The sequence below is a fragment of the Spermophilus citellus genome (assembly GCF_964194105.1).
Source record: "Spermophilus citellus genome assembly, chromosome: 18".
Taxonomy (NCBI): domain Eukaryota; kingdom Metazoa; phylum Chordata; class Mammalia; order Rodentia; family Sciuridae; genus Spermophilus; species Spermophilus citellus.
The window spans coordinates 13,217,393-13,233,263 of record NC_138200.1 but is presented as its reverse complement, the minus strand read 5'-3'; the positions used below and the strand labels follow the sequence as shown (position 1 = coordinate 13,233,263).

Below are 15,871 nucleotides of genomic sequence, written 5' to 3'. Positions count from 1 at the left end.
GGGAAATTATTTACTTATCCATTAAACATTGAGGGATTCCTCTGCCTGGCCTGGATTTTGGTGCTAAGTATATCCCTTTATTCCAAGATTTCAGTAGCTCTTTTAAAAGTGGTTCTCAAAACTTCTCATAATCCCAAATCCTCATGGGAGTATTTTATTAGAAGGTGTGGAACAGGTCCAGAGGCAGAGAGGGACAGGCAATTCTGGTGGGAGAGAACAGGAGTGGTTTGTTCAGGGCTGTCACTGGATATTGGTTGACCAGACACCTCAAGTCTGGTGTGTGTGTGTTGCCTTCTGTTGGCCCTGCCTGTTTCTTGTGGTCCAAGCTAACTGAAATTCCAAGAATTTCATTTCTCAGCCAGTATATAATGGGAATCTATTCTGTCCCCTCAACCATCCTGCAAAGCTAGGGGTACAGCATGGCCAGTGCATCTCTGACTCCTCACAGAGCTCCCACTGCAGTATTGCCAGTGACAGCACAGTGGTTGATGCAATCCTGGGTTGGTGTGAGGGGATGGTTCTCCCTTTCTGGAGGAAGGGGAATTAATAGGGGTGAACTTTGGGGTTGCATCTCCCTAACTATTGTCCTTCCCGTTTTCGTTTCTCCATTCTTTCAATACATAATGTGTTCCTTGCATGTTATGGGGGAGAGTGCCAGAGCACAGGAGTGGCTGGCTCAGCCCAGCTATCCTCACTGGAGCTCCAAGCCTTTTGAAGGCTGTGTGGCCTATAAAAACAAGGGAGAGGGGAGGCTGACTAGTCTTGAGGTCTAAAATGGGGCATGTAAACATGAGAAAGGGCTACTGTTGGCAGCTAAAAGGGACCCTAGCTAGAGTGATCCCTTCACTGCTCTGGGTCCCCTTAGCTGGAAAGTCCCCTTAGTGACAGATGCGTGTGCTAGGCAACAGCACCCTCTGCTGGCCTCCCTTGGTGATACATCTGTGTCGTTCCTGCTTATGGGGTGTGGCAAAAAGGGACCTCAAGATCTGTCTTCCACATCTCCCAGGTCCTGCGAGAAGGTAAACTAGGAAGTTCTTCCTCTTGTGTGGTCTCAGCCAGTCTCTGGATTATGATACCAGTTTACAGATCTCTGCAGTCCCTTACCCTTATCCCCTTCTCCAATCCTTGCAGGTTAAAGGAGCTCAAGTTGCTTAATACAGTTTATTCAGGCCCCATGTGGCCTGGCACCTGGTGACCTTAATGGCTTCAGCTCTTTCAGCTTCCCTTTTGAACTTCAGTGATTCATTCTGGGGAATTATAAATTCCTTTGGAACCTATACAAAATGCCATGAGACTCTACCTTGGGAAAATGTGTATTGAGGATTTTACTTAAAGATTCATGACACTGGCTGGACACAGTTGTGCAAGTCTGTAATTCCAGCAATTCATAAGGCTGGGGCAGAATTGCAAGTTCGAGGCCAGCCTCAGCAGCATAGCAAGACCCTGTCTCAAAAAGGACTGGAGATGAAACTCGATGGTAAAGTGCCCCTAGGTTTAAATCCACACTACCAAAAAAAAAAAAAAAAAAAAAGTTTTAATAAAAGGGCTGAGGATATAATTTAGTGGTAGGGCATTAGGTGCAATCCCAGTACTGGCCCCCCTTCCAAAAAGAAGTTTAAAATTTCTCAAATTTTCTAATGTCAAAGTTGGAACACCTTTCATATTCTTCGACCATACTGAAGTATTTACAGCAACAAGAACTAACCAGGACAGCCACCCTGCCTGAGACCCTTCTAAACTTGCATTCCTGATCCTTCAGGTCTCAGCCTTGTCTGCCTCCCTCTCAGAAAGAAGCCACCTCTGAGCCAGCCTGGGGAGGGTGACTTCCTCAGCCCCCCAGGCCACTCGTGGTGGTCACTAGTAACATGCCTGTCTGCTGGTAAGAGACCCCCTAAATATTAATAGTCCCTTCCCAACCCCTAGGGCAAATCAGGCCCACAGTTGTTTTTCCTTCACATCTGCAGAGTTCCTCCAGGTTCTGGAAGTACAGAGGGGCAATTTTATCCCCCACCTCACCACCCATCTCATGCTACCCAGGGAGTGGGTGTGATGATAAATAAGTCAAGACTTAGAATATTCCATGAGGTGGTGAAGAAACGGGTCTAAAAAAGCACAAACTCTTTTTTTAAAAAAAGAGTTACTGTAACAGGTCCTGGAGGGTGGTCGCCCAACCATTCATCCCAAATATAAATACGCCAGGAGTTAAGAGTCACAGCAATGAACAAATCAACCATGGTTAGGGTCCCTCCAGATTTTCCAATTTCAGACAGGAGAAGCTGAACGCCCTTTCAACCCTGCACCCCTTTCCTTCCTGGCTACAGAGGGCGGAACCAAGGCAGACGCATGCGCAGAGGAAGATCCTCCTTCGAGCCGGAACTTCGGTGCCCGGACGCGTAGGAACACCCGGCCATTGTACAGTGCACGGCCGGAAGTGTCTCTGAGTACGTGGGATCGAGATTGGTGTGCGGAGACTGCGGCGGCGGTTAAATCGGCGAAACTCTGGATGGAGGCTGTGGCGACAAAGGAACCCGATGAAGGTAAGGTACTTGCCACGCGGATACTGCAGTTGCGAGGAATGCAGTTGCGGTGTCACAAGGAAATGATTCCGTGGGAACGCGAAGGAGGACTCTTTATAAGGGAACACCTGCCCTCAACCTTACCTGTCCGGTCCATCATTTTGCAGATTTTCCTCGCTCCTGTTGCGGTTGACTTCCTTTCTCTCCATTCTTCTCCGAAATTAACCTCTTCCTAGTTCATCCCCTTCCACGCTCCAGGCCAACCAGTTTTCCTTATCAAAAACCTCTCCCCTGCCCTCGGCCAGTCCTCCCACAGTTACCTTCCCTGGGCCAAACAGCTTTCTCTTGGCCCACGTTAACCTTCCGCCGGTCTCGAACAAACTATTTACCCCAGACTAACAGCCCCATTTCATTCTAACCCCTTTCTGCCAAGGCCGTAATCTAGTCTGCCTCTTCAAAGTTCTTACTGCATTTCTTTGCTCGCTCGTGTCTCTCTCTCCCTTGCATCTTAGTGCTTTTGCTTCTTCTGGTACGTTCCCCTTAGAATCTAAAATGCTTTTGTCTTGCTCATCATAAAAGTCCATTTCTTCAGACAATCTGATGTGGAGTGAGGGGTAGTTGGGAAATTGGTTCAAATTGGTTCTGGTTAAGAACTGGTGATTGTTGAAGTGAATGGTGGCTATATGAATGTAGGGGGAGGGGTGTCAGTGTACTCTAATTTTGTGTTTGAAATTTTTCATAACAAAATTTTAGGGTTTTTAAAAAATTTTTTATTTGTTGGCGCTGGGGTTTGATAACCACAGGCTTTGCGCATGCCAAGCACACACTCTACCACTGAGCTACATGCCCAGTCTATAAAAATATTTTTTCTAACCTAAAAAGAAAATCTGTCCTTTGGCCCCATGCTGCCTTCCAGACACCATTTATCTTCTCCAGAGTCATGTACAATTGCCTCCATTCCCTTACTTCCTATCCACTGTAGTCTGGCTTTTACTCTCCCAAATTGCTCTGATTAAGGTTCCCCAGTGATTTGTCCCTATACAGTTTAAATAGTCACTGCATCCAATTCCTTCCTTACTTGATTACTTGGAGGATTCATGCTATTGGCTCCTCCATTCTTTTACTTGTACCCCCATGGCACTCGGACTTTCTTCCTCTCAGGTTGCTGCTTCTGAGCCTTTGCCTTAGTTTATTGTGGCTCCTAAAACAAATTGCCATAAAGTCAATGTCTTCAATAACAGAAATTTATTTTCTCACTGTTCTGAAGGCCAGAAGTCTAAAATCAGTATCACTGGACTGAAACCAAGGTGTCATAGGGTCCCCTCACAGGCTCTGGGCTGTTTCTTGCCTCTTCCCAGCCAGTGATGGCTTCTGTGATTCCTGGCTTGTGGCCACATAACTTCAGTCTCTGCTTCTTGCTTTACACTGCCTTTTGCTCTGTGTCAGATCTTCTTCAACCTCTCTTATAGGACTCTTGTAATTATGTTTAGGACACACCTGGATACATACTCCAGAAAAATTTCTCCATCTCAAGGGCCTTAATTTACTTATGTCTGTGAAGACTCCCCCCCCTAAGCCATTTTTTTCCTCCATATTATTGGCACTGGTCAGGTTCCAGAAATTAAGATACAGCTCTTTGGGGAAGCCAGTGTTTTTGTCTTTTTTTTTTTTCTTTTGTGAGTGTGTGTGTGTGTGTGTGTGTGTATGTGCGCACGCACTACTGGGGACTGAACTCAGGGCCTTGTGCATGCGAGGCAGGTACTCTACCAACTGAGCCAAAGTCCCAGCTCTGGGGAAGCCAGTTTTTAACTTTCACAGTTATAGTCTGATCCCATCGACTCAGTCCTTCTTCCTGGCCTCTCTTCCCTGTCATCGCTCACATAATCTCTCCTACCCCCACTTCCTATCTTGGCTCTGACGATACCTACAACTCTGTCTCCAGCCCAGCACTTCTCCTCTAAGGAGTCTGGAGACCTGGGTCCCAGCAGTCTTAGATACCTCCTTTAAACATCCCCTGCGCGCATCATAACTTCCATGTGCCAGACCTCTTTCTTATCCACGTCCCTGTCTTAGGGATGATTTGGCCATCCCTAATCCAGAGCCCTGGACCTTATCCTGGACGCCTCCCTCACCTTCTAGCCTTTCAGCTCCATGGCCTGTGCTCTCAGCCTAATGAGCATCTTCCCAGCCCTCCCCTACTTTCCCTCCCCATCCTCCACATCCCCTGCTCTAGCTGTCTTCTCTTGCTCAGTTGACATCCAAGAAACCTGCAACCACCATCCCCTGTGTCCTCCCCATCCCAGGCAAGCTACTTAAAAGAGTTGAAAGAGTTGTCTCCACTTCTTATCTTGACGTATTCCTGCTTGTTGTAGTCTTGCTGCAGCTCCCACCACACTTAGGAAATAGCTCTTACCAGAGTTTCCCTAGTGTCCAGCTTTCTTCTTCCTCCCCCCCCCCCACTTTCTTTTTCTTTCTTTTTTTTTTTTTTTTTTTTTTTTTTTTAATACTGAGGATTGAATCCAGGGGTGCTGTGCCACCAAGTTACATCCCCAGCTCTTGTCATTTTATTTTAAGGGTCTTGCTAAATTGCCCAGGCTGACCTTGAAGTTGCAATTCTCCAGCCTCAGCCTCCCAAATAACTGGGATTTCAGGTGTGGACCACCACACCCAGCATGTGTACTATGTTTGATCTTGATTGTCTCCTACATAAGACTGGGTGCTCCATGAGGGCAGGAGTTAGACTGGATTCCTCCTGTGAATCCTCTGCATTGTTGAACTCAGGGCCTCACAGATGTAGAGTTGCTAAAACATGAATGTGTGAATGCATAAGAAAATGAATGGGTAGGTGAACAAGTTAGTAAATGTATTCATAATTTTATGAACAAGTGACAAAGAATTGAGTAAATCAGTAAGTCAGGCCTCAAGGTCTTTGCATGGGCAATTTCCTTGGCCTGGAACTTTCTTACCCCAGAAGTCTCATGACTAAGCTACTCCTTACCTCAGGTCTCTACTCTGATGTCACTCTTTTGCAGTCTTCTGTGACCCTTCCATTAAAATTGCAGCCATCCTCCATTAACTTCCCCCTTCCTTCTTTGTTTTTCTGCATAGCCAGGGAAACACCTAACACTACATTTTTTTCAGTAATTATGTTAATTGTCTGTGTTCCCACTAAAATGTCAACCTCTTGCTCACTGTGGTCTCTCTAGGGCCTAGAATATAATAAGTTCATCATAAATAGGAACTGAGTAAGTGAGCACCAAGCCCCTTCCTACCCAAACCTTCCCTCTGCCCCTTTCTGCACTCCATCCCTGAACTAACGAGTCTCCCATCTCCTCACAGGCCACACGGAGCCCAAACCTGGGCACTGGGGTGAGCTGGCCTGGACACCAGTCCCATCTAGACCAGAGGGCAAGGTGGAAGCAGCAGAGAGCCCACCAGGGGCCCTGGACAGTGACATCCCCGGGGCTGAGAATGCAGCAGTCAGCGCCATGCTACATGCTGTGGCTGCCAGCCGCCTGCCTGTGTGCAGCCAGCAGCAGGGTGAGCCTGACTTGACAGAACGTGAGAAGGTGGCCATCCTGGGCCAGCTGTACCATGAGAAGCCACTAGTGTTCCTGGAGCGCTTCCGCACAAGCCTCAGAGAGGAGCACCTGGCCTGCTTTGGCCACCTGCGTGGTGACCACCGTGCCGACTTCTACTGTGCTGAGGTGGCCCGGCAGGGCACTGCTAGGCCACGCACCCTGCGTACCCGCCTGCGTAACCGGCGCTATGCTGCACTGCGTGAGCTCATCCAAGGTGTGGGGCGCTGATGGGTGAGGGGCGGAGATGGGAAGTGGAGACGGAGGGAGGGAGAAATAAGGGCAGGAGAGCAGGAGCACAGACAAAAGATCCTGGGGGACACAGGGAGAGACAGAGAAATGTCTGTCATAACGTAAGGCAGAGAGGACAGGAGCCTGAGCAAGAGAATGGGGGACACAGTGAACTTAGAATTTAGTAGATGACAGAATTTAGTAGATGACACACAACTGTATGATCATTGCATTGTCATCATCGGTTGTCCCTAAGGAAAAACTCACCCCATGCCCAAAGGTACCAGTGGAAACCAAAGGGAATATTTATGACTTTGGGGACAAAAGGGTCTTCTTGAAAAAAACACATGAGAACCATGAAGGAAAACATTCTTTATTTTATTTTATGTGGTGCTGATGATCGAACCCAGCAGCCCCGCGCATGCCAGGCGAGCGCATTACCGCTTGAGCCACATCCCCAGCCCTCTTTCTTTTCTTTTCATACTAGAGATTGAACACAGGGGCATTTGACCACTCAGCCACATCCCCAGCCCTTTTTTTATTTTTATTTTTTGAGACAGGGTCTCACTAAGTTGCTGAGGCTAGCTTTGAACTTGCCTCAGCCTCCCAAGCCATTGAGATTATAGGCATGCACCACTGCCAACAATTGGTGCCTTTTTGACCAGGACATAATTAAAAGTATCTTGTGACCTAGACTCCCAGAACCAGTTAAAAGACAAGGGCAAATGAAGTAGAAAGTGAGTTAAGTTCTGATTAGGGGGAAGACCCAAGTTGTAGAGAGATTGATACAGGAAGAGTAACACAGGGATGAACAGGTGAATAAGGATGAAGAAAGGAGGAGGATGAGTGGATGAAGGAAGGAGGTGGGGTTAAATGTGGAAACTGAGAGGCAGGGAAAAAGCAGGAGAAGGAGAGAGACCAAGGGACCTAGAGTGAAAGAGGGAGACAGTCTGAGCTAGGGAGGAGGGATAAAAAGAGAATCTACACAGGTAGATGCAGGGCTGGGGTTGTGGCTCAGTGGTAGAGCGCTTGCCTAGCATGTGTGAGGCACTGGGTTCGATCCTCAGCACCACATACAAATAAATAAAGGTCTATTGACAACTAATAAAATATTAAAAAAAAAATCTGGTGGAAGATGCTAGAAATAGATAGGGATGAGGAGATGGCAGGACTGGGAATGCTGAGGAAGATAGGGACAATCACAGACCACAGTGCTGTACAGGTCAGGATTCTGGGTGGATTCTGGGTCCTGGACTCTGGAGTCAGAACTAGGACCCATAGGTGGGAAGAGCTGTGGTCAGGTTTAACTGTTAGCTGAGGGACAATGCCACTCCTTCAGGAAGAAACAGCCAGGAGATGCAAAGGACCTGAGTGAAGAAACCAGGCCCACCTGAAAGGGAAGCTGCACAAAGGAACACCCTGGGAAGAGGTTAGATCTGGTGCTTGCTGCCACACAGGACAGCCCTGCCCCTGCCGGGCACTCCCACAGGCAGATAAACGCCTCCCCTGACCCAATTGTGCTAGCACACATACCCAGATCCACATAGATGGATACACATACGTGCCCAGCAGTGTAGGCTTGTCCAGGCTTGTACCCAGACAGCCAAGCAGGCTCAGCAAACAGGCATAGGATGCACATGCAGCTGGTTTGTGTTGTCCTATGTGCCAATCCCCAGACTTAGGTACCTGTGGACAGTATGCTAAGGCACATAGTGGGATGTTTGTATACATGTGACTATACACGTGCATCCACGGGCAGCAGCTTTTGAATCCTGTCTAGGCACAGTTGTACAACTAGCACCTCAAAAACCCACATGTTCTAGGCCCAGCCTCACACACACACATGTGCAGACACATGAATACACAGGTAGATGCAGGCCTGATTGTGCGCATACTCAACACAAGCATGAGTATTCGTGTCCATAGCCTCATATATCTGCATATTTCCCTCTGCATCTGCATGTGAGCGTGCAGCATGTGCACCTGCGCGCGCACGCGCACACACACACACACACACAAACTTGTGTGTGTACACATCTTCCTACAAGCACGACCACACATCTACTACAGACACACCCACTCTGGCTCCCATCTTTGCAGGGGGTGAGTACTTCAGTGATGAGCAGATGCGGTTCCGGGCGCCCCTGCTCTATGAGCAGTACATTGGGCAGTACCTCACCCAGGAGGAGCTCAGTGCCCGCGCCCCAGTGCCCCAGCACCCCAGACCTGGCTCCCCCGGCACACCTGCCTGCCCACTCTCCGACCTACTGCTCCAGTCTTACCAGGAGCGAGAGCTGCAGCAGCGGCTGCTCCAGCAGCAAGAGGAGGAGGAGGCCTGCCTGGAGGAGGAAGAAGAGGAGGAAGATAGTGATGAAGAAGGTGAGGGCCAACAGCAAGGAGACCCCAGTGTTTGGACACCTGCCCTGAGCCAGGCCTCAGTCTGCCCAGCCTGACACGTTACCCTGCCCACCCTTCCCATCTCTAGCATCTAGCCTCCCTACCCTGCACTCTTTGAAGGATCCCTCACTCCAAGCTTTTGATCATGCCTGTCCCTCTACTGAGAAGGTCTTCCTTCTCCACCCTCAGGTCTGTCCTGACCCTAATATATAGCTTTCAGAGCACTGCATTGTCATGTGTTTGATGTGTACCCCTGGGGGACCCAGGCTATCTCAGTCACCTCTGTGTTCTCTGTGCCACTGGGACTAGCTGGGCAGAGCACAGAAGCAACAGCTCTGTGTGAACATGTTCAGGCCACCCTCCCATGGTGTCTCCCTCCACAGATCAGGGAGCAGGCAAAGACTCAGAAACCTGGGTACCCGACTCGGAGGAGAGGCTGATCCTACGGGAGGAGTTCACCAGCCGGATGCACCAGCGCTTCCTAGACGGCAAGGATGGGGACTTTGACTACAGGTGCTCCTGGGCCCTGCCTTCCCTTCCCCCAGCCCGGCACCCCATGACCCTGGGCCACAAACAGGCCCTATGCACCTCTCTTTGTTTTGCATGAGAGCCCTGGAATGGTTTCAGGATGTGGGCCCAGAGGTCAAACAGCCCTGTGGTTTCAGATCAACCAGAGGCAGTGGCTAAGTGACCCTGGACTAGCCTGGTCTTTCTCAGTCCCCTCATCTGTAAGGAAGGGAGTGAGCTGGCCTGACATTGTAGCTCACTGTTGATAAAACATTAAAACATTTCTATTTTGGCAAGTGACTATGACCTGGCAGGAAACCACTACCCCAATCCTCCCAATGTGTCCAGGAAACTCGGCGGCCTCCCCAGGACCCCACACTTCCTCGCTGCAGGAAATTAACCCCTGGCAGGGTTACTGCCCCAGCTGGAGGGGCCTGTGGTGGTTACCCCTACAGTATAGCCCCAGGGGTTGGGGAGGACACATAGGCCACCTACTTAGGAAAAGGATTTTGCCATCAGGATAAGGATACAGGAAACTGGTGCATCAGAGTCAGTGGTAAATGATTTGTCCTCTGAGCCAGCATTCCTCATGGTTCTGAACATAGTCTGGCAGCCACGAGCCCTCTTGTTTCATATCCAGCCTCAATGACATATGAACTCTGGGGCTGCAAACGGGCCTTTGATGGGCTCACTGTTAACATGGGAACCATGATCACCATTACCTCAAGGCTCAGCACATAGTCAGCACCTAGGGACTGGAGCATGGCTGACCCATTGTTGGATCCCCTCACTCTGAAATCAAATGTGGCAGATCTGCTGCCAGCTGCAGCAGAGCCTCTCAAGAGCCTCAGTTCCCACCCAAGAAGTGGTGAGAGTGCGCCAAGCCCCCATGGGGGGTCGGGGAGGGAGGCCGGTCAGTGAGCTGGCACCACAGCTGCTCCCAAGCCAGGTGCCCCTGAGGAAGTGGGGAGTGGAGACCTGCCCTGTGCTTAGTAGCTTACGCAGGCCCCTCACCTGGTCGTTCACTCAGCAGATGCCGAGGGTCTGCTGTGTGCAGGCTCTGGGTGCGTGCAGGGAACAAACTAGCAAAAGGTTTCCCTGCTGGAAAGGGTCCCCTCCAGTGAGGGAGACGAAGACTGGCCTGGCTTCTCATAGAGCTGGAAGATGTGATGACACGCAGCCCATGTTCTAAGGCAGACATTGGACAGTTTTGTCTCCCCGGGCACTGACATCTTATTGTCCCCACCAGGGGCTTAAAGACACTGGGATGAGACTTTGAAGCAAAGCAAAGCAGGGTAAGGAGCAGAAGGAAGCAGAGCCTGGAGGCCGGGGAGGGGCCTGAGGAGCTGACCTCTGAGCACGGGGCCACAGGAGGTGAGGGTAAGAAACAGAGATACCCGGGGAAGGAGCAGGGCTGGGCAGCAGGTGCCAGGGCCCTGCCTTGGCTGAGGAGCAGCAGGGTGGCTGTGGCTTTGGAAAGATGAGGGAGAGAGCTCAGATGGGACAGGGCTGGGTGACCCAGTGAGTATGATGAGGAGCCCTGTGAAGGTTAGAGCTACGCCCGAGAGGGTGACTTAGTGGCTTAAGAGAGGGCTTCTCCACCTGGGCACGCCTGCCACCTTCGGGCCAGGCAGTTCTTTGTCATGGGGGGTGGTCTGTCCTGTGCGGTAGGATGTTTAGCTTCATCCCTGGCCTCTACCAGACTAGAGAGCAGTAGCACACCCCTGGTGAGGATAGTCAAGGTGTCTAAGCGTTCTGGGAGGCACAGCCATCCAGCGCCTGCCTCAGTCATGTGGGCCTGTGTGGCCACATCTTCCAGCTTTTAAAAGAAACCAGAGTTTTTATGTAGAGTCTTTAACTTGGAAAATGTTTCCTTCCCTTTTAAGTCTGGACAGGCATAGCATCCCCCTCTGGGTGCTGGTTCTAACTGGCAGCTGCCATCATATGGCCTTTGACCTTTGGGGAGGGAAGGTTCCCATGTCCTTGACCTGGGTCTCTCAGGGCTCCCTGACAGCCTTCTTCCCCTGCAGCACAGTGGACGACAACCCTGACTTTGACAACTTGGACATTGTGGCACGGGATGAGGAAGAGAAGTACTTTGATGAGGAAGAGCCTGAGGATGCTCCCAGCCCAGAACTGGATGGGGACTGATGGCTACCACCCCCGAAGCCAGCTGCCCACCCTTCCCAGCCCCAACAAGGCAGCTGATTACAGGCCGGCTTGGTGACTCTTTCTCCAGAGGGACGGCAGTGCGGCACCCCTGCCCCACGGGTCTGGTGTCACATCAAACAACACCACTACCTCTTTCTGGAGTTCCCTACCCTTCTCCTTCGTTCCCCACTCTCTCCTGTCCCATCTGTCTGTCCCTGTCTCTCGCCATCTATCACTGCCCCCTTCCTCCCTCTTCCCAGGTCTGGCCACTGTGTCTACCTCCCCCATTCTCCCACTCTGTGCCCTGGGCTCTGTCCCCACAGCAGGGGATAAATGTTCCTCCTGGGCTGAGGCCAGCCAGTGGGGCCCATGGTGGCTGGACTGGCTAGGGTGATTCCAGTGCCCAACAACCTGGGAGAGGGGGCTGTGCCTGGGCCCCACACAGCTTTGCTCTGGTTCCTGGCTCTCTACCCTGCTGCCCTCGATCTCTGCCGCATCTGCAACTCTGCTTCTGTTAGGTTCCCATCTTTCCTCTGGCCTCTCTCTGGGCCCATTGTTCTTTCTGCCTGTACATTCCATTTCTCTCTCAGCCTCATGCTGCCTCTGTCCCTTTCTGTCTCAGTCCTTATCTCTCTGGGTTTCAGTCACCCCCCCAACCCCGCCCTGTGCCTATGCACACAGAAACACACACACACACACACCGCCAGACCTGGCTGCAGAGAGCAGCAGAGCCCTGTCTGCAAGGGGCTGGGAGCAAGGGGGACCCAGAGGGCTGCGCAGAGACGGGTCTAGGGGTCATGGGGCCTGCCAGCTGTGGTGTGCGAAGGGGACTCTCCCCACCCCACTCTCCCACCCCCTCCCACCCAGCCACAAGTTTCCCTTCCTTCGCTTCCTCCGCCTCCCTCTCCCTCTCCTGTTTACACTCCCCAAATACGCACAGGCTGTTATCATGGGTCCTGAGTCATCCCACACACGCAGCCTGCCCCAGCAGCATCCCTGCCCCCAGCCAGCCACAGGGCCCGCCCCACAGAGCCCCCTGCCGCCCTGGGCTAATGGGAGCCAGATGGCCGCCTGTGACTCAGCCATAGCTGTGGGAACCCAGGCGTCCCACCTTCCCATGCCCCCACACCCGGCCCTTGCTCCCCCGGCAGACAGAAAGGACAGGCCACTTTGGGGGTGGTAGCTCAGGCCAAGGGTTGATGAGGCTGAGCCCAGGAGCACTTCACTTGTGAGAAGGAATTGCGACATCCTGCCCTAGCCAGCCTTGAAGGACCCTCAGAAGTGCCTCCTGGGGCTATGGTTCCTGACCCCGGCCTCTAGGTCAAGAACGATCAGCACCAGACATGGAAGTTAGAGCTGAATGGAGGCAGTGGATGTGCAGATGGAGAAACTTAAATAATGAGAGCTGCTAAGCAGTCGGGACCTGTGCCAGGCCCCACCAGGTGCCTGATGCTGGGCTGAAGCCTCCAAGCAGACATTGGCTCTTTTGCAGCTGGTCAAGGAGCCCGGGAACAGATGCTTCAAGGCCATTCAGGCCATGGGAACCCAGGTCCCAGAAACCATCCTGCCAGCTTCCTGTTAGATATGGGGCCACCCAATCAAGACAGGTAGAGAGGTGGGAGGAGAACTGGACACTGTGACACCAGGGAGCCTCCCAAGAGCCAGGCACTATCCTTCACAGACGGGCCATCTGCACACAAAAGCCAGTGCCAGGGTCACTGGTTGGCCCAGCAGTCCTGTGCAGGGTGTTTGTTGTCAGTGTCACTAATTCTGTCTCCCGGAGGAGATGCAACAGTAGGGCCCAAAATAATCCAGCCTGCTGGACTCGGGACCCCCGCTGGGGAAGAGGAGCTCCAGACATGAGAATGTCTCCTGGGTACGTGCTCCGTGGGCACTTTTCCCTGGTGTAGGTCTCAGCCTTTCTTTAGTCTATTTGATCATTAAATTTGTTGGTGATATACTTTGCCATACATAAATTGGTTATGTAATTTTGTAAGAGCGACAAGAGGCGCAGCAATTGAGTCAGAATCTGCGTTAGTCAGATGGTAGAGACATGAGCACTGTAGCTGAGACAGAGGTGGAGCCGGTCACAGGGATGGGGATTAGATGAGCAGACAGGAAGAGAGGTGGAGACAGGATCAGGCAGGGATGCAAGAGACACACCCCCTGGGAGCAGCCCCCACCGTGGGCACCTCTCCCTTCACTCCCAGTTGTAGGGATGGGGTGGGTGGAGAGGCTGAGTCAGGGAGGGAGGGCCCCTCTGGGGAAGAGCCCCTCTGTGGGCATCCGGCCCCCACCCCGTGTCTCCCGTCTGTCCTGGCTCTGACCGGGTTCTGCTGGCTGCCACCCCCACCCCCCACGTCCACACCTCTGTGTGTCCTGCCAGAGCCAAAGTGACTCCCTGCTCCTCCCTCCCTCGGCTCCTGTCTTGAGGTCTCTGCCTGCCCCGTGCCCTCCTCTTGTTTCCTTCAGATCTTTGGCTTCCCTCCCTCCCCCACCCCCGTCTTATTCGGTCTCTGCGTCTCTGGCTGTCAGCGTCTTCCTGTGACTTTCCATCCCCTGCTGGCCCCTCTTCTCCCTCCATTTCCCTTGCTTCTCCTTCTTTCCCCCTTCTCACTTTTCTTCCTGCATTTGTCCTTTTCTCCTGGGCCCCTGGGTTTCAGCTACTGTCTCACTAACCCTGTTTCCCCATCCCTCTCTCCCTCCTCCTCTGGCCTTTACCCTCATTTTTTCCTGTCCCTCCATGCCCAGCCCTCCCTGGGCCCCCATTTCCATCTGTGTCTCCCAGACCCAGGAAGCCTAACTGGATGTCCAAGTCAGAGCTCCGCTGGGGGCCCAGAATTAGGGGTCACCACCTCGACCCTAGGCTGGAGGGGGCAGTAAGGCTTTGGGTCTGTCTGGCCAGAAGGAAATGTCTGTGCTGTGGCCTGGTCACCCCCACCCCCAGACCTGCTGGGCTGCTGCCGCCCCGGGGCTGGGGCTGAGTAAACACAGCCACAGGCAGCCTGGGGATATTTATACCAAGGCTGGGCTTGGGGCCAGTGCCCACCACAGCCCCTGCCCTGCCCTGCCCGCTGCCACCGCCAGCCCTGAGCCAACGTGGCACCAGCAGGCAAGGGGACGCCGCAGACGCAGCCTCCACTTACTCAGCACAAAGGCCAATGGGTGGACACTGGTCAACCAGATGATGCCAGTGGCTTCACAGGACAGGAGGTCTCCCTTCCTTGAAAACACTGGCACACAATACAGACCCACATCCACCCCTGCTGAGATCTCCCAGTGCTCTCACACTCTGGAGCCACCAGCCTACAGGTGGGGAGACCAATGCAGACTCCACCTGCTTGCAGCTGCCCACACAGGCTGAAAATACCAGTCCCTGAGATGGACACACACAAGCCACACAGTCCGGAAGTACAGCCTCCCACACAGACTGCAAGAGCCACGGAAGGCGTGTTGGAAACAAGAAACACACCATCTGCAGAACACAAAAGTCCTCAGAATACCAGCAAGGCACACGGGGATCACACACTGATCACACACTAGGGCTGGGGCGGAGCTTAGTGGTAGAGCACTTGCCCAACATGCTCCAGGCCTCGGTTTCACCCCTAGCACCACAAAAAAAAAAAAAAAAAAAAAAAAAAAAACCACAAATGTACAGACACACAGACACTGGCAACAATCACACGTGTACCAAAAACTTCCTTTAAAAGCCAAATACACAACACTTCCTGGAAACATCTTTGTCACAGACCTATAAGCATGCAGAAAACACCCAAATTTCAGGTTGAATTTACACTAAGAACATAGAAATTTACACCAAGAGAGCCGGGAAGACGTTGAGGGGGAGGGAAAAAGAAAAAACTAGCGACCCACTGGTACACAGACTCACCAGTCAGTGCCAGGACATGGAGCCCATGGAAAGTACCCCGGCGTGTCCAGCAGAAACATAAACCAGCAGACACACTCAACAGAAATGCAGCGCAGCCACAGACACGGAGCCGAACACGTGCTGGGGCGCACCCGCTGCCACCACCACCCACCAAAGGCCAAGAGGTGCCAGGCCAGCGGCGTAGAGCCACCACACTTGTTGGAGACCCCCCCCCCACCTCCAGGTGCACACACGGGGCCTGAACACACCTGTGAGTTCCTACTGGAACCAGGACACACCTAGCACTGGGACGCCCAGAGACCTGGCGGGAAGGGGGCTCCCCCACACCGACCCCATCCCCGGGAGCCGGCAGGAAGGCCTGAGCTGGCCTCCCCCGGCCGCTTCCTGCCCGTCGGCCGGACGGGAAGCCGGGGCTCCAGCCGGAACCCAGGCTCCCCCCACGACTTCCCCCGACGGACGGCCGCGCTGTCCCCGGCGGGGCTGGCGGGGAGGCAGCGGAGCGCCCCGAACCCCGGCCCTGCCCCTGCGGTTGGTGCGGGCGGCGCAGACGTGTCCCGACTGGGCCGGGCCACCCAGCGGGCCACGGTGCCAGGGTGGCAGGG

At 52.8% G+C, this 15,871-nt stretch overlaps 1 protein-coding gene across 4 annotated transcripts; it reads left to right on the top strand.

The window, feature by feature from the left end:
* The first annotated feature begins 93 nt into the window (after positions 1–93).
* On the top strand, positions 94–12,252 carry CCDC97 (coiled-coil domain containing 97). 4 transcript variants are annotated; one of them, XR_014019763.1, is made up of 7 exons: positions 94–1,477; positions 2,322–2,537; positions 5,856–6,311; positions 8,426–8,704; positions 9,106–9,235; positions 10,479–10,609; positions 11,260–11,397. XR_014019763.1 is itself a non-coding variant. In XM_081275279.1 (6 exons), the coding sequence occupies exons 1-6, from the start codon at positions 1,465–1,467 to the stop codon at positions 11,378–11,380; spliced, it is 960 nt and encodes a 319-aa protein (XP_081131405.1). In that variant the 5' UTR covers positions 94–1,464; the 3' UTR covers positions 11,381–12,252. The 4 variants fall into 4 exon arrangements, 3 of the variants coding, with proteins under 3 accessions (XP_081131405.1, XP_081131404.1, XP_081131406.1); XM_081275279.1 differs by lacking the exon at positions 10,479–10,609 and having other exon boundaries at positions 5,856–6,056; positions 11,260–12,252; XM_081275278.1 differs by lacking the exon at positions 10,479–10,609 and having other exon boundaries at positions 11,265–12,252.
* Positions 12,253–15,871: the final 3,619 nt, after the last annotated feature.

Excerpts from the sequence above, each read along its gene's own strand:
- CCDC97 (XM_081275278.1), top strand. Across the intron at positions 2,538-5,855 it reads GACAAAGGAACCCGATGAAG|GCCACACGGAGCCCAAACCT; the intron begins GTAAGGTACTTG and ends ATCTCCTCACAG. Across the intron at positions 8,705-9,105 it reads GGAAGATAGTGATGAAGAAG|ATCAGGGAGCAGGCAAAGAC; the intron begins GTGAGGGCCAAC and ends CTCCCTCCACAG.